The sequence below is a fragment of the Octopus bimaculoides genome, chromosome 21 (genome assembly GCF_046866305.1).
Source record: "Octopus bimaculoides isolate indiv1 chromosome 21, ASM4686630v1, whole genome shotgun sequence".
In the NCBI taxonomy this organism is placed as follows: Eukaryota; Metazoa; Mollusca; class Cephalopoda; order Octopoda; family Octopodidae; genus Octopus; species Octopus bimaculoides.
The window spans coordinates 21,682,347-21,707,346 of record NC_142948.1 but is presented as its reverse complement, the minus strand read 5'-3'; the positions used below and the strand labels follow the sequence as shown (position 1 = coordinate 21,707,346).

At 39.0% G+C, this 25,000-nt stretch overlaps 1 protein-coding gene across 3 annotated transcripts in view; it reads right to left on the bottom strand.

Moving 5' to 3' along the window:
- Window positions 1-25,000, bottom strand: part of LOC106870294 (E3 ubiquitin-protein ligase SHPRH) — an 81,187-nt gene that overhangs the window by 2,457 nt on the left and 53,730 nt on the right. For all 3 annotated transcript variants that reach the window (XM_089338922.1, XM_089338920.1, XM_089338921.1), the window contains exons 22-29: window positions 22,036-22,166; window positions 20,032-20,105; window positions 18,600-18,740; window positions 15,725-15,826; window positions 14,001-14,069; window positions 12,644-12,823; window positions 9,907-9,999; window positions 3,245-3,331 (exon numbers count right to left, since the gene is read on the bottom strand). In XM_089338922.1, the coding sequence (XP_089195048.1) occupies window positions 3,245-3,331; window positions 9,907-9,999; window positions 12,644-12,823; window positions 14,001-14,069; window positions 15,725-15,826; window positions 18,600-18,740; window positions 20,032-20,105; window positions 22,036-22,166 (877 nt within the window). The remainder of the gene's footprint in view (window positions 1-3,244; window positions 3,332-9,906; window positions 10,000-12,643; window positions 12,824-14,000; window positions 14,070-15,724; window positions 15,827-18,599; window positions 18,741-20,031; window positions 20,106-22,035; window positions 22,167-25,000) is intronic.

The following is a 25,000-nucleotide window of genomic DNA, read 5'->3' as shown; positions in this document are numbered from 1 at the left end:
TATATGTGTGGGAGACAGTGATTTTACTTAGCTGGATGTGCCTCATCAAGTACAGCAAATCACCACATCTCCAAGTCTCTAGTCATTTCTTCAGTGAGGCCCAGTGTCTGAAGATCCTTTCTCACCACATTGTCCCACATCTTCGTGGGGCTACCCCTTCAACAGGTACCCTCTACAATTAAAGCTCAGCACTTTTTTATGCAGCTGTCCTCATCCATATTCATCACATGACCAAACCAGTGCAGTCTTCTTTCTTGCACACAACATCTGATGCCGCTTACACACAGTTTTCCTTTTAAATCATTTACACTCTGTCCTGCATATAAACTAACATTACCCATCCAGCAAAGCATGCTAGCTTCATTTCTTTCAAGCCTTCGCAAGTCCTCTGTAGTGAAGGCCCAAGTTTCACTGCCATGTAACATAGCTGTACATACACAGGCATCATATAATTTGCTTTTCACTCTGAGGGAGAGGACCCTAGTTACCAAGAAAGGTAGAAGCTCACTGAACTTCACCTAGCCTATTCTTATCCTAGCAACTACACTTTCAGAACTCCCTCCCCTACTGCTAACTTGGCTCCCTAGGTAACAGAAGCTATCTACTACTTCTAATGATCCACCTGAGCATTTGAGGGAGTCTATTGTCTGTGCATTTTTAGTGCTTATTGTACTCCCACATCTTCCCCACCATATTCTCCTTTAACCTTCCTTTGATAGTACTGCATTCTTTATGTGTCCAAAGCTTGCACTGCGTACAATGTATGGAGTTTCTACCAACACCCTTCTTACATATCGAGCAGAGCCATCTCCCAAAAGGAACTTGTGATTTGTCTGTTTTCCTTCTTACTGACCTTGTTTCCACACCTAAAATTTCTTCTCTAGGCCAGGTGGTGATCCAGCTATAAGAACAAGGTCACCAGCATATAAGAGCTCCCAGGGACAGCCAATCATAGATTCCTCTGTTAAGGCCTGGCGGACGAAGATAAACAGGAGGGGGATGAGAACTGAGCCTTGGTGGACTCCTATCTGAATACTGAATTTATTGCTATACTCGTTGCCAACCTTCATCTTCCTAGCAGCATCCCTGTACATGGCTTGTACCACTCTCACTAACCTCTCATCTATCCCTAGGTTCCATATTGACCACCATATAAGGGAGGGAGGGACTCTGTCAAAGATTTTTTCCATGTCAACAAAAGTCAAGCACAGAGGTCTATTTTTGGCTAAATATTTCTTCTGCAGTTGCCTAACAAGAATATAACATCAGTTGTGCTCCTGCCTGGCACAAATTTGAACTGCATCTCATCTACACTAACTCCCTTCCTAATTAATTGAGCTATGACCCTTTCTGTGACTTTCATCACCTGATTCAGCAATTTGATGTGTCTGTAATTATTTCTGTCGAAGGCATCACCTTTGCCTTTGTAGCAGTTGACTAAAATGCTGCTACACCAATCGTTGGGTATGACTCCCTCATGGACAACTTGATTAACTATACAGGTGACTAGGCTATATCCTACTCTGCCGGATATTTTAAGCATCTCAGCTGATAGGCTGGGAGCTTTCCCTATCTTCATGTCCTTTGTCAATTTGGATAGCTGGTCCCTCAGTTGGGTCAAAATCTGGCAGACTCTCCTTCTCCCATTCATTCTCTACATTTAGCAGCCTTTGATAGTGTGTGTGTGTGTGTGTGTGTGTGTGTGTGTGTGTGTGTCCGTGCGCGCACGTGTGTGTGTGTGAGTTGTAGTGGATTACATCAAACGAGACACCCACATGCTGGTATCTGAAAATACAATACCAGTGAAGTACTGGGGCTTTGATTTAATGGATTACACACCCCTATCAAATCTGTGACTTGCATTAGTATCAGAAATCAAAATAAAGGACTGAGGGCTAAGACTTCCATGTCAATTATATTAAACATTACAAAGCAGCAATTTAAGATGGGAGGTGGGGAACAAAGATTAACACTCATACAGGAGGGGGCTGCAGTATATACTTGAAACTAAAGAAGGCCCACTAACTGGATTTGAACCATGTACTTCACTGCTTGCCAAACAATTGTTACCAGTAGCACTATAGAGTGACTGCCACTTCCTGTTGGCTTTGATACGACAAAATGCTAGATGCTCTACACAGTAATAAAACACATGATTATGATGGTGGTGGTGATGCTGCTACAGCAACTGGTGAAGATAACTTCCACCACCACATTGTTTCTGCACTGTCATTAATGCTGTCGTCAGTGGCACCACCATCATTTAACATCCACATTCCATGCTGGCATGGGTTGGACAGTTCAACATGAGCTGGCAAGCCAGAGAACCGCACCAAGTTCCAATGTCTATTTTGTAATGGATTGTAGGGCTGGATACCCTTCCTAACACCAGCCATTTTACACGGCACCTGTACCAAGGAAATCACCAAGTAACTCACGTGACAAGACCCAGTCCACCCTGCCCCCACCACACCCTCAACTGAGGTGGGGAGTAGTATTGAGAGAGATAGCTTTATGCCAAGTGTTAAAGTATGATAGAGGGACAGGAGTAGGTGTCTAAATGTAAGGCAGACACATGGCTACCCCAGCTGGAAGAGAACAAGAAGATAGTGGCAAAGATGTCAGGGAATGTCGTCAGGTTGCAGCTGAGAGAATATTTTCCATTCACTGTTATTCAAGTAGCCATGACAAATGAATACCTTTATGGAGGCTTGCCAAAAGTTAGCGAGAAGATCAGGCAAAGACAGCTGCAACTATCTGGTCACTGCGTGCGCCACCCTGATCTGGAAGCATCCAAATTAGGCTTGTGGAACCCACTTCATTGTGATGTAAGAAGAGGAAAATGTTGTCACACTTACATTGACAACTTGATTGCAGACACTGACCTGGAATTTATCCAGGATTTTGATGCATTGATGATGGACTGAGAAGTGTGGTGGGTGGACATTGTTGCTGTGGCCGAAGTTGGAATCCAGCCATAAAAAAATTTAAAAAGCAGCTATAATTCACAGTTGGACACTTGGGACATCTAAGTAATAGAAGTTGTTAATTACTTCTAGCAAGTTTTCTGGAATGTTGAAATATTCCATTTCTTAAGTGCACTTCCTGCTAACTATTCCTATACATTTTTTGCATGTGTAGTAAAGTCCAGCTTCTCTATCAATTGGCTTAATTACTACAGAGTTAATTACTAACTGAACAGTGAATGTGAAGGAGAAGACTTATTTGAATTACTGATACAAACCTGGGACTGTTTCCCTGAAGATAAAGTGGAATATCTAATGCCATTCATGGTCAATGCTTGACCTATTATCTCTAAAACACTTGACCACTGAAATATAACAACAAAATTAATAATTCAAAAGTTTTCAAAAACAGAAACAAACAAACAAAAACCAAAAATGTTATAAAGAAACATAAAAGGAAAAAATGCAAATAAAAGTTTTAGGAAAATGACTGAGTTAACACCTTAACCCTTTTGCTACCATATTTCTGTTGAAATACTACTGACTTTAATTAATTTGAAGAATTCAGTAAAAATTTTGATGGAAAGTTTTAATTTATATCACTTTAAAACAGAGTTTGTCCCATAGATCTAGGGGTAGTCTCATTCAGATTATTCTATTAAATTTAATGCTTAATTATTCACAATGTTTTGAATTAATCATGAATTAAACTTGTAGCTTCAAGGTTTTCATAATGTGATTGCTTATTTTTAAAAGGGTCTTCTACCACAGATACTGGGTCACACAACACTTTGAATAAATCTGAATAAAAGGAAACTGCATAGAAGCTTGACAAATGGACAGGGGACTATATATTTTCTAGGGTACAGACTTAATCCTTTGCTCAGTTTAAGAAGACTACTTGGCCCCTGAATGATCTTAATCAAAATCTACTTTGTTGCAAACATTTGGACCAGGTCTCTTGTTTCTCCCTTCCACAAATCTTAAAAGCTCTCAATGAAAATGTCATGGAAACTACCCTGCTTCTTTTGACAATGACTATCCCTAACAAAAAAATTTATAGGTACAGGAGTGGCTGTGTGGTAAGAAGTTTACTTCCCAACTGAAGGGTTCCAGGTTCAGTCCCACTGCACAGCATTTTAGGCAAGTGTCTTCTACTATAGCCTTGGGCTAACCAAAGCCTTGTGAGTAGATTTGGTTGGTAGACAGAAACTGAAAGAAGCCCATCATATACGTATACAAATATATATATTTATCTCGTCATCATCATCATCGTTTAACATCCACTTTCCCTGGCATGGGTTGAATAGTTTGACTGAGGACTGACAAGCCAGGAGGCTGCACCAGGCTCCAATCTGGTCTGGCAAGGTTTCTACAGCTGGATGTCCTTCCTAACACCAACCACTCCAAGAGTGTAGTGGCTGTTTTTTATGTGCCACCAGCATGGAGACCAGTCAGGCAACACTAGCATTGACCACAATCGAATGGTGCTTTTTACGTGCCACCAGTACAGGAGCCAGTCAGGCAGCACTGGCACTGACCACACTCAAATGGTGCTTTTTACGTGCCACCAGCACAGGTGCCAGTCAGGCAGCACTGGCACTGGCTATGACAATGATTTCCCTTAACTCAACAGGTCTTCTCAAGCACATATTGCCTCATGGATTGAAGGGTACTTTTAAATAGGCCAGTTATGCGACACTGGCATCAGCCACAGCTACAATCTCACTTGGCTTGCCGGGTCTTCTCAAGCACAGCATATCTTTAAAGGTCTCGGTCACTTGTCATTGCTTGTGAGGCCCAACGTTCAAAGATCATGCTTCACCACTTCATGCCAGGTCTTCCTGGGCTTACCTCCATATGCAACACATGACCATACCAACACAGTCGTCTCTCTTTTACACACTACATTTGATGCTTCTTATGTCCAACTTTTCTCTCAGAGCACTTACACTCTGTCATGTATACACACTGACATTACACATCCAGCAGAGCATACTAGCTTCATTTCTTTCAAGCCTCCGCATGTCCTCAGCAATCACAGTCCATGTTTCACTGTCATGTAGCATGGTTGTTTGCACACGTGTCGTACAGTCTACCTTTTACTCTGAGCGAAAGCCCTTTGTTACCAGCAGAAGTAGGAGCTCTCACAACTTTTGCCCAGGCTATTCTTATTCTAGCATCTATGCTCTCAGAGCATCCACCCCCGCTACTGCCAAGTACAGAGGTTTATCTTTGGCTAGGAATTTCCCCTGCAGCTGTCTTACCAGAAATATAGCAGTGGTGCTTCTCCCTGATACAAACCCAAACTGCATCTCGTCTAAACTAACTCTCTCCTAAATTAGTTGGGCTATGACTATCTCCTTGACTTTCATCACTTGATACAACAATTTGATACCTCTGTAATTATTCCTATCTAATGCGTCACCTTTACCTTTGTAGCAGTTGACTATGGTGCTGCTACACCGGTCATTGGGTATGACTCTTTCATGTATCACCTGATTGACTATGTGGGTGACTACATTGTAGCCAACACTGCCAGCTATTTTAAGCATCTTTGCAGTGATTCCTGATGAGCCAGGGGCTTTCTCTGTCTTCATACTCTTAATTGCTTTATCTACCAAGCAACTGTCAATTCAGATAGCTGGTCCCTCAGTTGGGTTGACATTTGGTAGACTCTCTTTCTCCCATTCATTCTCTTCATTTAGTAATATTACATGGTGGTGTCTCCAAGTCTCTCTCTTTGCCATCTCATTAAATGCAAGTGAGCCATCATCCATGCAGACACATTTTTCTCCTATGACATCACGATTCTCTCTCACACACTGTCTTGCAACACGAAGTACTTCAAGTCTTTGGTCCTCATGTCACAGAACATTGGCAAATTTTTTCTTATCTGCTTCCCCTCTGGCTAAGTAAACCTGTCTCCTAGCTTCCCTTCTGGCGATCTGGTACAGTTCCTTGCTACCACCGCTCTTCCAGTCCTTCCATGCCTGTTTCTTTTCCTTAATAGCATTGTCAACTACATTGTTCCACCACCACGTCACCTTAGATTGAGGGGTGACTTTGCACCATACACAGATCTGGTCAGTAGCCCTCAACAGGTTGTCCTATCAGGCGGTTTTTAAGCTAGTATGTAGCTTTTAAGCAACTAACCCTGAATGGGAAAATCTGCAAACAGATCTCTGACTTGTTTTGGAGAATTTGTTGCAATTGCTTCCTCCAGAGTCATTTCCTAATGATGATCATATTTGACGTTAAAAATCATGTAAAAAACAAATCGACAGAAACAATCGCAGTAATGAAAACATAGGAATCCAAAATTTCAGGATTGCAAGTCTGGATTTGGCTTGGAAAGTTTTTAATTTACTCATGGAGTCAGCCTGATATATTGGACTACGGCCTCTAGGAGTAAAGTTGAAAAAGTGTAACACACTGACACACAGACATTCACATTTATATTAGATATGTTTAATTTAGGGGAAACTGCATTTCAATTAAAGTGTATTTTATGTGTGTGTGTGTATGCATACACACACACACACATATGTGTATATATATGTAAGTATGTATTAAAGAAAGCAAAAATTAAAACAAAAATGATAGTGTTCAGTATGCTGACACAGGAATTTCTGTCCAGGAAAGTTGTACATCATCTCCCTCTTTCTCTCACATACCCACTCTCTCTCTCTCTCTCTCATTATTACTCCCATTGCCACCATCAATACTACTACTTTTAATACAACATCATCAACTCACCCTAAATTTCTTTGTTTCTCTTTCTCTCCCTCTCTTTCTCTCTCTCTCTCTCTCTCTCTCTCTCTCTCTGTCTTTGTCACTATCCTCACAATCTTTATGCCTACTATTACTCTCACCCCAGCATGAGGAAGTGTCATTGAATAGTGAGAGAGGAGGGGGTCAAAGTGTGACAAACTGACACACAGAAATTAGTTTCCGCATTTATTCATCATCATCATCATCGTCTTCGTTTAACGTCTGCTTTCCATGCTGGCATGGATTGGACGGTTTGACTGAAGGCTGGCAAGCCAGAAGGCTGCACCAGGCTCCAATCTGATCTGGCAAAGTTTCTACAGCTGGATGCCCTTCCTAAAGCCAACCACTCCGAGAGTGTAGCGGGTGCACGAGGACCAGTCAACCGGCACTGGCATCGACCATGCTCAAATGGTGCTTTTGAAGTACTGGCATCGGCCATGACAACAATTTCACTTGCATCATCAGGTCTTCGCAAGAGCAGTTTATTGCCCAATGATTGAAGGGTACTCTGAAATGGGCTGATTAAGCTGCACTGGCACAGGCTACGGTTACGGTCTCACTTGGCTTACTGGTTCTTCTTAAGCACAGCATATCTCCAAAGGTCTCAGTCACTTGTCATCACCTCTGTAAAGACCAACATTCAAAGAGCGTGCTTCACCACCTCATCCTAGGTCTTCCTGAGTCTACCTCTTCCACAGGTTCCCTCTAATGCTAGGGTGTGACACTTTTTCACACAGCTGTCCTCATCCATATACAACACAAGACCATACCAGTGCAGTTGTCTCTCTTACACACTACATCTGATGCTTCTTATGTCCAACTTTTCTCTCAGGTCATGTATGCACACTGACATTACATATCCAGCGGAGCATACTGGCTTCATTCCTTGCAAGCTTACGCATGTCCTCAGCAGTCACAGTTCATGTTTCATTGCCATGTGGCATGGCTATTCGTACACATGTGTCATACAGTCTACCTTTTACTCTGAGCGAAAGGCCCTTTGTCACTAGCAGAGGTAGGAGCTTTCACAACTTTGCCCAGGCTATTCTTATTCTAACAGCTACACTCTCAGAGCATCCACCCCAGCTACTGACTTAGTCACCTTGGTAATGGAAGCTATCAACTACTTCTAGTTTTTCCCCACTGGAATGTGACAGAAGCTGTTTTCTGCACATTTTCAGTGTTTATTGCCCCTGAGCATTTGCCACACACAAAAACTATCTTCCCAGTTAGCCTTCCTTTGATATTGCTGCACCTTTTACGTGTCCATAGCTTACAATGGGTACATCTTATGGAGTTTCTACTGATGCCTTTTCTACAGGGCCATCTATCTGAAGGGATTTGTGATTTGTCTGCCTTCCTACTTATTAAGACTGGCTTTTGTTAGATTTTGTTCGATTCTAGACCTTGCTTTCATACCTGAAACTTCTCTAGTTCTGATAGTGACTCAGCTAATAGAGCAAGGTTATCAGCACAGAGAAGCTCCCAGGGGCATCCTGTCTTGAATTCCTCTGTTATTGCCTGGAGAACTTTGATGAAAAAGAGAGGGTTGAGGACTGATCCTTGGTGGACCCCTACCCCTATATGGAATTCTTCATTGTACTCATTGCCAACCTTCACCTTACTGACAGCATCCCTGTACATGGCTTGTATAGCTCTCACTAACCACTCATCTATCCCTAGTTTCTACATTGACCACCAGATAAGGGATCAGGGGACTGTGTCAAAGGCTTTCTCCATGTCAACGAAAGCCAGGTACAGAAGCTTATCTTCAAGCACTGACTGAAGCCACTCAAGTTGCTCACAGTACATCTCGTTTGCTATCATTTGGTTTGGGTTTATAAGTTCAAAGTGGACTAAACCTTTCATATCCCACTAAACAGATAACAACACTTTACGTAGGTCAAGACTTTCTTTCGCTTAGGGAGCTGGTGTTTCTCCCTTCCCTACCTATTGTCTTCAGTGCTTGAAATTTTTATAGAGAACACATTTCTCATCACCAGTCACTATTCAGTCCAAAACAAGGTTCATTCGTGAGATGTGACAGCACAAAAGAGCACATAATCACTCTCTGTGCATGATTAGACTCAGAAAGTCTGTGACAAAGCCATTGACCCAATTTGCTTATTTTTCTGAAGGCACACTGGTGTCAATGAATGGCTGAATGACCAAATCCAAGCTTCTCTGCAAGTTCCTCAACAGTTATGATGTGATTTTGTTCAACCAGAGTTTGTAGGATGTTCTCATTGAGCTCTATAGATCTTCCAGGACAAGGCTCATTTTCTAGGGTGTAGTTTACAGCCTGGGATTTATGGAACCACCATTGACACAGGCTTATGCTAATTGTCCTATCCCCATACACTGCATAAATATTCCTCACACTTTGCATTGCATTGTTGCCTTTATTGAATACATAAAGCAAAATATGTTGAATATGCTCCTCTGTCACTTCCATTATAGCTTTGAAACAATAACTGTTAAAATCGAACTGCACTCTTCAAAACTTGCACTAAGAATAAGTACAAGGTAAAATTACTACCTGCTTTTATAGCAAGATCATGCAGATAGTTTATCCTGTTCCCCTCCGACTTTTAGTTCACGCAATTGAAAAGAATCTGCATTACTTAAGGGATGACCCAATATATATATATCATCATCATCATCGTTTAACGTCCGCTTTCCATGCTAGCATGGGTTGGACGATTTGACTGAGGACTGGTGAAACCGGATGGCAACACCAGGCTCCAATCTAAATTTGGCAGAGTTTCTACAGCTGGATGCCCTTCCTAACGCCAACCACTCAGAGAGTGTAGTAGGTGCTTTTACGTGTCACCTGCACGAAGGCCAGTCAGGCGATACTGGCAACGGCCACGCTTGAAATGGTGTCTTTTATGTGCCACCCACACAAGCCAGTCCAGGGGCACTGGCAACGATCTCGCTCGAAAATCCTATGAAGGCCAGTCAGGCGGTACTGGCAACGGCCACGCTCAAAATGGTGCATCTTATGTGCCACCCGCACAAGAGCCAGTCCAGGGGCACTGGCAACGATCTTACTTGGCTTGCCGGGTCTTCTCACGCACAGCACATATATATATATATATATATATATATATATATACACACACACACATATATACAAACACGTAATATATTTGAAATATCTTACTGTAGAAAACACAAGGGATTTAGCAAATGGATCCTTCAGTCGAATCTTTAAAAGGCAATGCACAATAGCAGTCACTTTGGTTGAGTAACTACCCTGAAAGAAATATATATAGATATAGATATATATTTACATACTTATGTACACATACAGATATATATATATATATATATATATATATATATCAACTTTAAATAGAGCTCAAAATTGATCCGTTGAAAATACTTTATTACAACAACAACAATAATAATAATAATAATGAAATAGACCTATGTACATTTCGATAGAACATCCAGAATGATTAATACATATCATAAAATATTATAACATATTATAAAATATAGGATACTCCATCTCCTCAGGGTCCCATTATCATTGCTATCATTATTATCATTATTATTAGCAACACACAGCCAATAAAAACAGAAACCATTCAAATCCAATTTTCATAGTTGACCCATGAAAATATACAAAACAGGATGAAAAAGTAATAGATGGCACACAACTTTCCATCCCAAATGTGGAATGTTAAAATATATATATATATATATATATATATATATATATATATATATATGAGAGAAAGAGAAAGATAGACAGACAATTGGATGAAAGGATCAATTATAGATTAAAAACAAGGAACTATATATAGTTTCTGTTTTTAATATATATATATATATATATATATATATATATATATATATATATATATATATATATATATATATATATACATATACATATACTGCATATGCATATATAGGCATATCATACATATACACACACACAAACACACTGACTGACTCTGTGTGTGTGTGTGTGTGTGTGTGTGTGTGTGTGTGTGTGAGTGTATTCCCAAGTCTATATATGTATTCCCAGTTATATTAGGTTGTCAAGAAAGTTCTTACAGAATTTTTTATTTTGGTTTTAAATGATGTATTTTCAAATTAATTTTCGTTAAATTACTTTGACTTTATATATCATATTAAAGCCCGTTTTTCGCTCTATCTAATCATGTTACTCTTTTTCTTTTTGAATAATTAGGCCATTCTTTCTAGAACGTTGAATACAACATGGACAAAAAGCAAATTCACACAATTTTCTTATTCCAGTTCAAGCTAGGCTGAAAAGCTGCTGAAACAGCTCACGATATCAACGATGTGTTTGGCTCAGGAACCACTAATGAACGTACAGCACAATGGTGGTTCAAGAAATTTTGTAGCGGTGACAAGAATCTTCAAGATGATAAGCGTAGTGGTCGACCATCGGATGTTGAGAACGATCAACTAAAAAGCCTTAATCAAAGCCAATCCACGCACAACTGTTTGAGAGCTTGATTCTGAATTAGACGTAACGTATACGACAATTTCCAACCACTTGAAAGAGATTGGAAAAACAAAAATACTTGAGAAATGGGTGCCGCACAAATTGAATGATAACCAAAAAAAACACCATTTTGAAGTCATCTTCCCTTCTTTTACGCAACAAGAATGACCCGTTTCTCGACCAGATTGTGACTTGCAATGTAAAGTGGATTCTTTACTACAACTGGTGACGCTCAGCTCAGTGGTTGGACGCTGATGAAGCTCCACAGCACTTCCCGAAGCCAAAGTTACACCAAAAGAAGGTCATGGTAATTGTTTCGTGGTCTGTGGCCAGTCTCATCCATCACAGCTTTTTGGATCCAGGCGAAACCATTATGGCAGAGAAGTACTGTCAACAAATGGATGAAATGCATAAGAAACTCCGGCAACAACAGCCAGCATTGGTCAATAGAAAAGGACCAATTCTTCTCCATGACAACACTCGGCCACACAACTGATCCTGCAGAAGTTGAACGAATTGGGCTACGAAACTCTGCCTCATCCGCCATACTCACCAGACCTCTTGCCTACCAACTACCACTTTTTCAAGCATCTTGACAACTTCCTGCATGAGAAATGCTTCAAAAACCAAGACGATGCCCACCACCAGAACGCAGGATTTTTACGCTACTGGCATAAATAAACTTGTTTTGCATTGGCAAAAGTGTGTTTTGTTTCTGATGGTTTTTTATTTCAATTAATAAAGTTTTGTTTCAGCCGAGATATGTGCATCTGAATTTAACGGTTAAAAACCGCAAGAACTTTCTTGACAGCCTAATGGTACTGATTTCAAAATTAGAAATGATCATTAAGTGATTTGCTTAAAATAAGAAATTCAAACCTGTAGAATTAGAAGTACTACTGATTATTATTATTACTGCTGCTGCTATTATTACTATTAAGGCAGCGAGCTGGCAGAATCATTTGCATGCTGGACGAAATGCTTAGTGGTATTTTGTCTGTTGCTACATTCTGAGTTCAAATTCCACTGAGATCAACTTTGTTTCATTCTTTCAGGGTTGATAAATTAAGTACCAATGAAACACTGGGTTGATGTAATCGACTAGTCCTCTACCCCAAAATTTCAGGCCTTGTGCCTTTAGTAGAAAGGATTATTTTTATTGTTATTATTATTTAGGTGGTGAGGTGGCAGAACTATAAGCACGCCAGGCAAAATGCTTAATGGTGTTTTATCCAACTTCAATGTTTTGAGTTCAAATGCCACCTAGGTTGACTTTGCCTTTCCCCCTTTCAGGGTTGATAAAATAAGTACCAGTTGAGCCCTGGGGATCAATGTAATCAACTTACTCCCTCCCACAAACTCTCTGACCTTGTGCCTATGGTAGAAAGGATTATTATTATTATAAAATGAATACCTTCATCGAGACACCATCCTCATCATCTAACACTCCAGATTTCTCCATCGATACATAATTGATATCGTCAAAGTGTGTGCTTTGACGACATGTTGGACATTTCAAGTAGCCTTGAGACCGTTTAATGATGATATAGATACAGGAAATACAGTAGAAATGGCCGCAAATCAAAACAGCCCACTGGAAAAAAAAAGGAAAAAAATCACCATCACCATCATCATTTAATATCCCCTTTTCCATACCTGCATGGGTCAGACAGAATTCATAGAGGTACATTTTCTTTGGCCGGATGCTCTTTCTCTCCCCAAACCTTACCTGTTTTCAAGCAAGGTGATCAATTCCCCAAGGCTGAGCATGTTTTCACAGAAGACTGGAAACAAAGGACATTGCTTGCATGATGGCAACAGTCATTTACAACTTGTCAAGACAAAGAGAAAAACACATACAAAATATATGGAGAGAGAGAAAGAGGGAATAGTCATGTAGTCCCTCTACAGAAAGAACCCTGCTCTGCCTCTGCTCTCATACTTTAATCTAACATCTCCTTTGTAAAGCTGCCCCTCTGGGTTTGATGTATTGCCAGCTACATAGCAACCTCACTGCTGTTGGTGGCATGCAAAAGGCACCCAGTATAGACTGTGGACTGGTTGGCAAAGGGCATCAAGCTATAGAAACCATGCCGAAACAGACACTGCAGCATGATGCAGTCCTTTATCAGATCCTATCAAACTGTCCAACCCATTCTTGCATGGAACATGGATATTAAAAGATGATAATGATGGCAATAATGAATCTCGTTAACAAAAATGATTTAAAATTCATTACAAGTTATCAAATATTGTAAAATGGTGTCAGATACAAAAATCATCATCATCATCTTTTAATGTCCATTCTCCATGCTGGCATGGGTTGGATAATTTTGACAGGAATTGGCCGTCTGGAGAACTGTCCAGGCTCTAATTGTCTGTTTTGGAATGGTTTCTATGGCTGGATGTCTTTCGTAATTCCAAACACTATACAGAGTGTACTGAGTGTTTATAAAATTATGAATAATAGGGATCTTAAAAGACAGTATCAAATATGGCTTCATATATCATGTTTACAACATATATCCTGATTTTAGAATAGGTAAATTATGTCCCTGTATACTGTAAGAGGTTACTGACTAAAAAGATAGGCACCAGGAAAGACATCTGACCATGAAAAACTGACTCATAAAAATTGTCCAACCCATATCAACATGGAAAAGCAGATATAAAATACTGCTGTTGATGATGCTGATGATGAGATCATGAGAAATGGTAAACAGATTTACATAAATGGCAACACTCAGACAGTTTTGTTTTTTTGTCCTTACCTTATCTTTCAGGACCTCTAGACAAATCAAACATTGAGTTGGAGGAGAATCTTCAGATGGATTAGCATCCTGAAACAAACAATCAATAACTAAGAATTAATTAAACATTAATAAGATAAAATAATTGTTTCTATCAGAAGCACAAGACTAGAAATATGAGCAAAGAGGCTTCTTAAACAATTGATCAATCCCAGTATTTGACTGCTACTTTAATTTTGTTACCCTTGGTGAAATTCTTTCTTGACAAAAACCATATCTTTAACATAGCTGAGGCTACATTCCAGAATTTGAATCTATACAATCCCTTTCTTTCAGGTTCAGAAAATATCCCAGTTCTCATCCCACAACAATTACTGGTACTCTACAAAGTTCAGGTGCTACCAAGCCAGCTCCCACTTTGAGCTGGTTCCAATTTAACCCCAAATGGTGGAAACCACCACTGCAACATCTGCAACCAGATCTTCCAATCCCAGATAAGCCTGAATTCCAAAATGAGACAATATGGCAAAACATCAAACTAAGAACACTGCACAGCTGTGTCTTGCCAAACCCTCATTCACCAAAGTAATGAGAGAATCTCATTAAAAAAAGCTGAGGTGAGGACCACAATGAAGTAGTGCTCCCACATCTGAGACAACACTACTGCTACATACAGAGACCTCCTAGACTGCATCCAGAGAAAGCTCAGTCAGCTAATTGTAATAAAATCACTCATAGACAAGCTCCAGTCATTGGCTCACGGACATACTGTATCTGCTCTCTCTCTCTCTCTCTCTCTCTCTCTCTCTCTTTCTCTCTCTCTCTCTCTCTCTCTCTCCCTCCCTCTCTCTCTCTTTCTCTCTCTCTCTGCCTTCTCTACTGCTACTACAATGGCCTCTGCTCCTACCATAATGGACTCATGAGTCCCTCAACTCAGGTACTCCTGACCCACTTGTCTCTTCTCTGCTTATCTCCACATTTTATACCCAACCCCACCTCACACAGTACCACACTAGCAACACCTTAACCAGTCCTTTTATCCCAGAACAGCAGCTTTCTGAAATCTTCTCCTTGCATATGTCTTTCTTGCAATGCTTTAAGCGAAGTATCAGCCATTTGGCATTCTGATTACTCTGTTAAAGGATTTGCTTATTTATTCACATTGTTTTGAATTGTTTTGCAGTATCTTTTAGGTTTGTAATTTCAATAATGTGAATGCATATTTTTAGAATGACATTGCAGAGTAGGAGTGAGAGACCGGATCAGGCCATTTTGATTGGTACTTGTTTTATTGACCCTGAAAGGTAAAGTTGAATTCAGTGGGATTTGAACCCAGAATATATAGAGCCACTTTGTAGGGTGGTTGGTGTTAGGAAGGGTATCCAGCTGTGAAACCCATACTAAAACAATCAGTCAAGCCTGGTGCAGTCTTCTGCCAAGCCAGCTCCTGTCAAATTGTCCAACCAAGGCCAGCATGGAAAATGGATGTTAAATGATGATGATGATTAGGGCCTAATATGGCTGGTTTTAAATGCTAAAGGGTTAACAGCATCAATTTTCCCAATCACAGAGAGTCTGAAAAGGCCAATGGCATAGCCCTTTCTTCCAGGCCTAGTAAATAAAAGAAGCAAAGAACAAAAAAAATCGTCAAATCTCTTCACAGACCAGTTGTTCTGCTCTACAAAACACAATACAAAACAAACGCCCAATCTACATGATGTAAAAATGAAGTGTAAAACACAGACCTTGGCTAAATTTTGCAAGTAAAACAGTTGTCCAAGTCTCTTCTTTAAATCATTGTCGGCTGATATCTTTTCATACCGCAGCCTCGTTTCTCTTTCTTTCAACTGTGAAAAAAAGAAGGAAAATAAATGAAATAAGTTGAAAGACATCAGAATATCTGAAAGGTGGAGATTTAATATGGAGTGTTTGGAATAGATCAGTTAGCTCAGTATTAAGAAATAATGAGAGAGAGAGAGAGAGAGAGAGAATGATACCTGAATCAATGCTGATGATGGTGGTAACAGTGGTGGTGAGTGGGAAGGAGGAGGAAGAGGACAATGATGATGATGATGGAGGTGATGATGATAGTGGTAATTACACTGATGATATTGACAACAAAGATGAGAACAATGATGATAATGATGATGGTGGTTTCCAATATAGGCACAAGAGCCACAAATCTGGAGAAAAGAAGTAATTGACCAATAAAACTAAATAAAACTAAATAAAACCCCAAAATATATTTTATTTTTGTATCACATTTTGTCAGATCACATTTCAATAACAACTACACATCATCATCATCACCAACATCTCATCATTGAACCAATGGGGTGGTGGGGAGCCTCTATAACATGCATAGGCAACCTTTTATGAGAAGTAAGCTTCATGAGACTTGACTCAATATTAAGCAGGCTACACTACAAAAAAAAAAAATTCAAGGTGATTTTTTTTTTTTTTAAGCATGCCGTTCAGAAAGTCCCATGCTCTGACTGCTCTACACAGCCACTTAGCTAGCAAGAAATATAGCAGCCAAATCTCCCTAAAATCACATTCTATCTCCAAAAACAAAAAGTAATTATCATCATTTATCAACTTAACATCCACTTTTCCATGCTTGCAGAGACCAGATGGAGTTTATTGAGGCAGATTTTCTATGGTCAAATGCCCGTCTTGTTGTCAACCCTCACCTGTGTCCAAGCAAGGTAATATTTTTCCATGATCAAACATGTTCTCACAGAATATTGGAAACAAATGACATTGCTTGTATGATAGCGACAATCATGTGATTATCACATGATGCCAAGACAAGAAAACACAAACATACACACACATCCTCCTCATTTGATATGCATTTTTCATGCTCTCTCTCTCTCTCTCTCTCTTTCTCTCTCTCCTCTCTCTATTTATATATACGTATATTACATATATATAGTTTTAAGAAAAAGAACCAAGGTTCATGAACTCATCGATGAAAATCCACTGTCACATATAGAAAAATTAATAAGTAAAAGCACAATAATATTACATACATATATATTTCAGCATGTGAAACTGTTAATCCTGACACATATTTTTCCTTTCTCCGTTTTCTTTCCTTATTCCTTTCTGTCGGAAAGTGTAGACTCAAAACATCGAAAACTTTTCCATTTTCCTGAATGTAAAACTAATACACTTTATTTGTTGTTCCCTCGCCTGCTTCTGTCTTTTGTTTTTTGTACATTTGGACTGTGTGTGCACATGCACACACACACAACCACTGGCATTCCAGACCTCAGTCAAACCGTCCAACCCATACCAACATGGGAAACAGACATCATTGTATTGATAAATAAATAGATAAAGTACAGCTATGACCATAAAAAATTTTTTTTTAAGTTTTGAAAGTTCTAACGATTGTTTCATGAATATATTACCTCTTAAAATGAAATCTAAAGTTGATAAGCATCGTTAGGAAGTATATCCACTCATCAAAAAAAAGGATGAATTTCAGTGGAAGAAATCGAATGAGAAAGGTGTTGTTTAAAAAAATTATTGGTATAAATCTGTGTTGGTAGAAATTTGAGCTAAAAATTTAGTAAAAAGTAAAATAAATTCATGAAATGATCATAAGTACTTTCAAAACTTAAGAAAAATTTTTTATGATCGCAACTGTACTTTATCTATTTATTTATTAATACAATATTGCTTCTATTATGTACTTATCTCTGTTGTGCTTTTAAGATATAACTTTTCCTACCTTTACTCTTTAATATATAATCGCTCTCATTGAATCTCTAAATATCTTTTTAAGGTTTTAGACATTCTTCATACCAAGAGCACTTATCTGAAATCCAGTACACTTTGTTTTCAAAGGACATATTTGATTAAAACAACATATTACTCTACCTCCAGTATTTGGGGACTATTTTTTCCAACCTTGTTTCACATTTATGTGAAACAAGGGAGAATTCACAAAAAAAAACAAAAGACGGAGACAGGTGGTGTAGACAACAAATATATATATATATATACCAGAGTAAACACATAAATGTGAAACAAGGTTGGAAAAAATAGTCCTCAAATACTGGAGGTAGAGTAATATGTTGTTTTATTATTAAAGCTGCAAAAACATCACAAAAATATCACAAAAAACTGGTACTCAGAGTTTCACGTTCCCATTCATTGGACAGTTTGGATTACAGCTTTAATAATAAAGTATGTATGTATATATATATATATATATATATATATATATATATATATATATGCACACACATACACACAACAGGCTTCTTTCAATTTCCTTCTACCACCGAATCCACTCACAAGGTTTTGGTCAGCTTGGAGCTACAGAGCAGTGGAACTGAACCTGAAACCATGTGGTTGGGAAGCAAGCTTCTTAATCACACAACCACATCTGCACCTAGTATTAAATAAACTAAATCTCAGAAAATGATGGTGAGTTCACAGACGGAAACCCCCTTGATGATATGTCTACTGGATCTGGACCAACTAAGGCCTAAACAGTAAGAACAACAAAGCAATAGTATATTAAAGAAAATATTAAAACTTGTTCAATAAATTCAAAACTGTTAATTATTAATGCATATGAAACTAATACTAGAAGAGGCTCACTTCGTACTGATAAACCACATTAATGGAATAATTGGTTGCTTTCTCTCCCAAGTATGGTAGTCTCATCCTTGTGATACACATATTTAATTCATCATATACCCGTACTTGATCTCGCAGCCAAAATACCAATTTACTCATCAACTGTAAAAAACACAAAACATTTCAGATATTAAAATAAGAAAAGAAAAGGATTAAGGATGAAGTGATTACAACAACTGAAGTCTCTTTATTTTAGGATAGTGGAGCACCTAAGGATACTGGAATTATCACTGAGGACCTTAGAAGTTACCAGTATTTATTATTATTATTATTTTTAATAATTATTAATTTCTAAAATAGTGATTTCAAAGTTTTGGCTCAGTAGCCCGCATCAGAATGTGAAGTTTATTTATGGTTTTTCTAAGCTTTGTATATATTTTTTGGTTCATCTTATGGTTGGAGTATAATAGTTGCCATGTAGGTGCATTTTTGTAGCATATAAAGAAACATCTCTATGGATTGTTTAATCAAGCAAAATGACTTGTAAAAATTGTAAAAATAAAATGTAATATTCCACTTAAATGTAGTGCATGATCTTTCAATTAGTTTGACTTTTAAAAACAAACACACACACACACACACACACATTATATATTGGTATCAATAAACAACAATATGTTATGTGTGGAATGGAAGAATCACTTGATAAAAGCATTGGAGAGAAACACTTTGCAGATGACCAATATAAATCAGGATATCAAATAGAAAAACTTTGTCAACAGAATGAGAGGAAGAGAAGAGGAGGAAAAGTGGGGAGATGAGAGTAGATTAAGGGAAGAAAAGGGACAAATAAGAAGATGGGGATATGGAGGGTTTGGGAGAAGAGGAGGAGGAGGAGGATGAGGAGGAGGAGGAGGAGGAGGAGGGGATGATTCACAATAACATAGCTTCACTAATCTGAATATCAATAAGGTCATAATTGAATTATCTTTTATCTTTTATCTTTTATCTTTTATCTTTTATCTTTTATCTTTTATCTTTTATCTTTTGCTTCTTTCAGTCATTAGACCGTGGCTATGCTGTCGCACTGCCTTGAGGAATTTTAGTTGAACAAATCAACCCCAGTACTTTTATTTTTCTAAGCCTGGTACTTATTCTATCAGTCTCTTTTGCTAAACTGCTAAGCCACAGGGATGTAAACACACCAACACGGGGTGTTAAGTGGTGGTGGATGACAAACACAGACGCACAACACACACACATGCGTGTATGTGTGTGTGCGCGTATGTACCACTGGCTTCCTTCAGTTTCCGTCAATCAAATCCATTCACAAAGCTTTTGTCAGCAAACTCCTTACCACATAGCCACTCCTGTTCCTATTGATAGATTTTTTTTTTATATTTTACTAACTTATTTAAAATTTCAAACTTTCACCTTACAGAAAAATACTTACAGGAAATTCTTTGCGGTAAACTTCAAATAACTTCAAATGAAGACCAGCTTGTTGGTCTAGGTCTGGATTACTGTCTAATGACAAAGAAATAACACAAAGTCACGCTTAGAGTAAAGTAAGGATTTCTTTGAACTGAATCAAAGATGAACCAAAGCCAAGTTAATAAACAACAATATATTATTATTATTATTAGTGAGATGAAAGAGTTGCTTGGTAAAAACAATGGAGAGAAATGGTTTGCAGAATTTTAGTTAAGAGATTTCATCTAAAAGTATCAAGACTGGTGTTATAAAAACAAAACTACAACACATACCAATTCAGCACTTTATCGCCTTCAAAATAGTTCTTCTGAAGCCACACACTATATCCAGGATTGTTTCCATTGATGGATGTATTCCTGGAACTCCTTTTAGGGGATAGCAAGCAGCTACCTCATCACATTTTCTTAGAATGCCTCAATGTCTTGAAATCTTGTTCCTTTCAAACCTTGGTTTTGAGACCCTAGCAGCCATAGACCCATGATTTCTCACCTTTAATGACCATTTTCAAAAAGTTTTCATTTTTCTTGACACAATCAAGGAGATCCTGCACAGCTGAAACCTGATCTTTTTTTTTTTTTTTTTTTTGAGACAACCACACTCTACACACTTCACTTTTAAGCCCTGCTACAAACAACAGAAGTGAGTAAGAACATTATAACTTAGGGTGCATGTGTGACAGAGTTCAAGGTCAATTTATGTTGAGCAACTTCACTCTACATACTTTAACTCTGTTACCATAGCAAGAACCCTGATGCTTTTTTGGTAAGAACTCACATGTCTCTGTAAGTCAGTGGTTTTTCAGACAAGTGTGCTATGGTGTGCTGGCTCACTGCAAAAGGAATCTTCATACACAATGGATTCTTAAAAATACAATTTATGGATTAAGCAAAAAATTCAGTGTTTTATTCATAACTGCGATTCAAGCAACAGTGGCTGGTTGGTTGATTGGTTGCTTGCTTGCTTACAATCATGTGATTTCAGATGCAGTTGTACAGTATGGCATCTTGGACACATGTCTTTTACAATCCTGGGATGACCAAAGCTTTGTGAATGATTACAGTAGATGGAAAATGTACTGTTCAAAGCCTGCTATCATCATCATCATCATCCTTTAACATCCGTTTTCCAAGCTGGCATGGGTTTGATGGTTTGATCAGAGCTGCACCAAGTTCCAGTCTGATTTGGTTTAGTTTCTATAGCTGGATGCCCTTCCTAACACCAACCACTTTATAGCGTGTGCTAGGTGCTTTTAATATGGCACCACACAAGCGCTTTTATGTGGCACCAGCACAAGAGCTCTTTACGTGGCATCAGCACACAACTCTTTCAAGTCAATCTTCTTCACCAGGGGGAGTGGCCTTAACCCTTTTGCTGTGGAGGACAGGTCTTCTTGAGTACCTTCTGTTTTAGAGGAGGGGTCAAACAAAATAATCATAGTCAGAACACCTTTGATCATAGGCCTGCTCAGACAAGTATGACCTGGAGGCTAAACAACAACAAAACAAGAGCCAAAAGGGTAGGAGTGGGCTTCAATGCAGCTGTCCAACCTGCTAGAAATAGCAGCCAAATACCCTACCATCTTATAAAAATCAAAGATACATTGAATAATATAGATTAGGGTAGACTGTGCCTGCCTAAAAAAAAAGATGTGAGATATGTCATAACTGGAGTAGTTTTAATCAATTGGTCAGCTTAATCAAACATTAAGTGATGGCATGAGACAGCCTGTATGTAGTCATACAACCTGCTAGAAATAGCAACCAAATCCCCCGCAAATCTCACCCAACTATCTAAAATAAAAAAACAAAACAAAGATACATTGGATAATGTAGTTCTAGATACATTATGTCTGATAAAAAGACAGGATGATCACAACTGGAACATCTTTAACCACAGGTCAGCTTGATTAGGCCTAACATGATGCTGAGCAACAAGATTAAAAGAATACAAATCTTCCACTTACGATATAAAAAAGGGAGGTAGCTGTATATACATTTCAACATTATCTCCAGTTCTCCTTCCCGCCAATTACCAACTCGGCGCCGCAACACAGATGCACCTTCCTCAGTGTTTAAAGAAAAGTCAAGAATGTCACTGGAAATGATTTTTTAAAAAAAAAGATAAAAATAAAATAAAAAACAAAGACAAAAATCTTTTTTAAAAAAACTATATCAACCATGTTTTACTGAAACAAATATCGTACACACAACATATACAATATGGAGAGAGGTACAACCTCCACTGAACAGAAAATATTATTATAAACCCTTCCAAAACAAGGGTTTTATGCTTGGGTTTATGATAACCTTTCCCAAGCATACAACTAGAACCCTTGCTACAAATGTTAAGTTCTTTTTTTTTTACCTTTTTTATAAATCTTTATTAAGGAACATTTTTCATGGCCCCAACAGCAAAATGGAAAAGGTGTTGCCCCAGAGGACAGCAAAAGAGATGCACTGGAACAGCACTCTGATTCACAAGGCTTACATTTGCAGACAACCATCTCCACCCAGGTAGTGGTGTGCAGGGGTTCAAGAATGCTACAGGCTAAACCATAAACTTATCGGAGAATGACCAATACCTTGACAATTTGCTTTTCTCAGCCTGACAAGCAGCAGAGTCAGGGCTGGTAGCTAACCACACCAAGTTGCAAGGTGTCACAACATGTGGCATCCCAGATGAGGGGCCTATCACCACAGAATGGGAAAATTACCATACCATCTGGACTTATGCTATTCCCTCAATCTAGCCCTGCTGGCTCAAGCTGGGAAGGTTGCAGAGTGTAGGCCATGCTTTATGATCTTGTTCAGGGTGGTATGGCAGAGAAGGTGGCCAACAGTATGATGGCAGGATAGAGGGCGGAGGCCAAAAGAATCCACAATGGATCCACAGTGGCATTCTTGAGGCTCAAAGATCTGGAGGCCAAGCCTCAGGGAAATGTTGATGCACAGACAGCTATCAAGCTGAATGCCAGTTGCAAGTGAGCCAAGGTCTGCTGTGAGGCTTGGAGGCTGGACAGAAACATGCCAGACAGTGCTGGTCAAGTCAGTGCACTAACTCATCCACAATCATGCTACACTGGATGGTGTCCCATTTCTTTTCAGAGGACTGGTCATCCACAGAGGGAAGAGGGGGATGGACATCAAATCATCACTGAGGATTTTTTCTGAGAGGACAGTGGAAAATTTTAAAGGGTACTGAAGGCCAAAATAGTGAGGGTGGTAATAAATGGGTTTTTTAATTGCGTTTAATTTTCAAAAATATTTTTAATTTCTAATTTTTTCTCAAATCATCTGGTAATATTTAAAATAGCCAAAATATTGTTTTGACCTTCCATACTATAATTGAGGAAATAACTAAGATGTAAGTCTTTTAACCCTTTACCTGTCCAAATCATTTTCGTAAGTTCATCCTAAACAGCCACCTTTGTTTCCAGACATTTAGTTAATCTTTGTTTCATACATTCTGAGTTATTATTTTACTTGTTTCAGTCATTTGACTGTGGCCATGCTGGGGCACTACCTTGAAGGGTTTTAGTTGAACAAATTGAACCTAGGACTTATTTTTTAAAGCCTGGTAATTATTCTATTGGTCTTTTTTGCTGAACTGCTAAGTTATGGGGATGTAAACACATCAACACTGGTTGTCAAGCAGGGGGGGGGGGAGACAAACAGACACAAAGACACACACACATAGATATAGATATATGTGTATACACACACACATATATGACGGGCTTCTTTTCAGTTTCTGTCTACCAAATTCAACCACAAGGCTTTGGCCAGCCCAAGGCTATAGTAGAGGACACTTGCCCAAGGTGCCATGCAGTGGGACTGAACCCAGACCATGTGGGTAGAAAGCAAGTTTCTTACCACACCTGTGCCTGTTCTTACCACATAGCCACACCTATTATATAAAGTTATATAAAGTGTTTCATTCATAAATCCCAAATTATTCTAGTGGTTGAAAAAATATTAGGAATGTGTATCATATACGATGCATGGATGTCAGGCAAATATGTCCTGCAGTAGTACATGTGATAAGCAAAGAGTTAATGGTGATCAACCTAATCAACAGAGAATTTTGGTGGTGTATTTTTAATGTGTTGTTGAATCACAGCAAAGGGATGCTGAAAGACTGTTTGTAAAAAAAAAAAAATGGACAAGAAGTGAGCAGAAAAAGTTTGTGAAGTACTGCTCTAGACCAATAACAAAAAAAAGAAAAAGTTGAAAATAAACCAAAGATGACAAAATTTTGTTGGATGTGCCTGATAAAGAAAGATCACAGCTAGTGGCAATCATCATCATCATCATCATCATCGTTTAACGTCCGCTTTCCATGCTAGCATGGGTTGGACGATTTGACTGAGGACTGGTGAAACCGGATGGCAACACCAGGCTCCAATCTAATTTGGCAGAGTTTCTACAGCTGGATGCCCTTCCTAACGCCAACCACTCAGAGAGTGTAGTGGGTGCTTTTACGTGTCACCTGCACGAAGGCCAGTCAGGCGGTACTGGCAACGGCCACGCTCGAAATGGTGTCTTTTATGTGCCACCCGCACAAAAGCCAGTCCAGGGGCACTGGCAACGATCTCGCTCAAAAACCCTATGAAGGCCAGTCAGGCGGCACTGGCAACGGTCACGCTCAAAATGGTGCATCTTATTTGCCACCCGCACAAGAGCCAGTCCAGGGGCACTGGCAACGATCTCACTTGGCTTGCCGGGTCTTCTCACGCACAGCACATATATATCGTCGTCGTCGTTTAACGTCTGCTTTCCATGCTAGCATGGGTTGGACAATTTGACTGAGGACTGGTGAAACCAGATGGCTACACCAGGCTTCAATCTGATTTGGCAGTGTTTCCACATCTGGATGCCCTTCCTAACGCCAACCACTCAGAGAGTGTAGTGGGTGCTTTTACGTGTCAC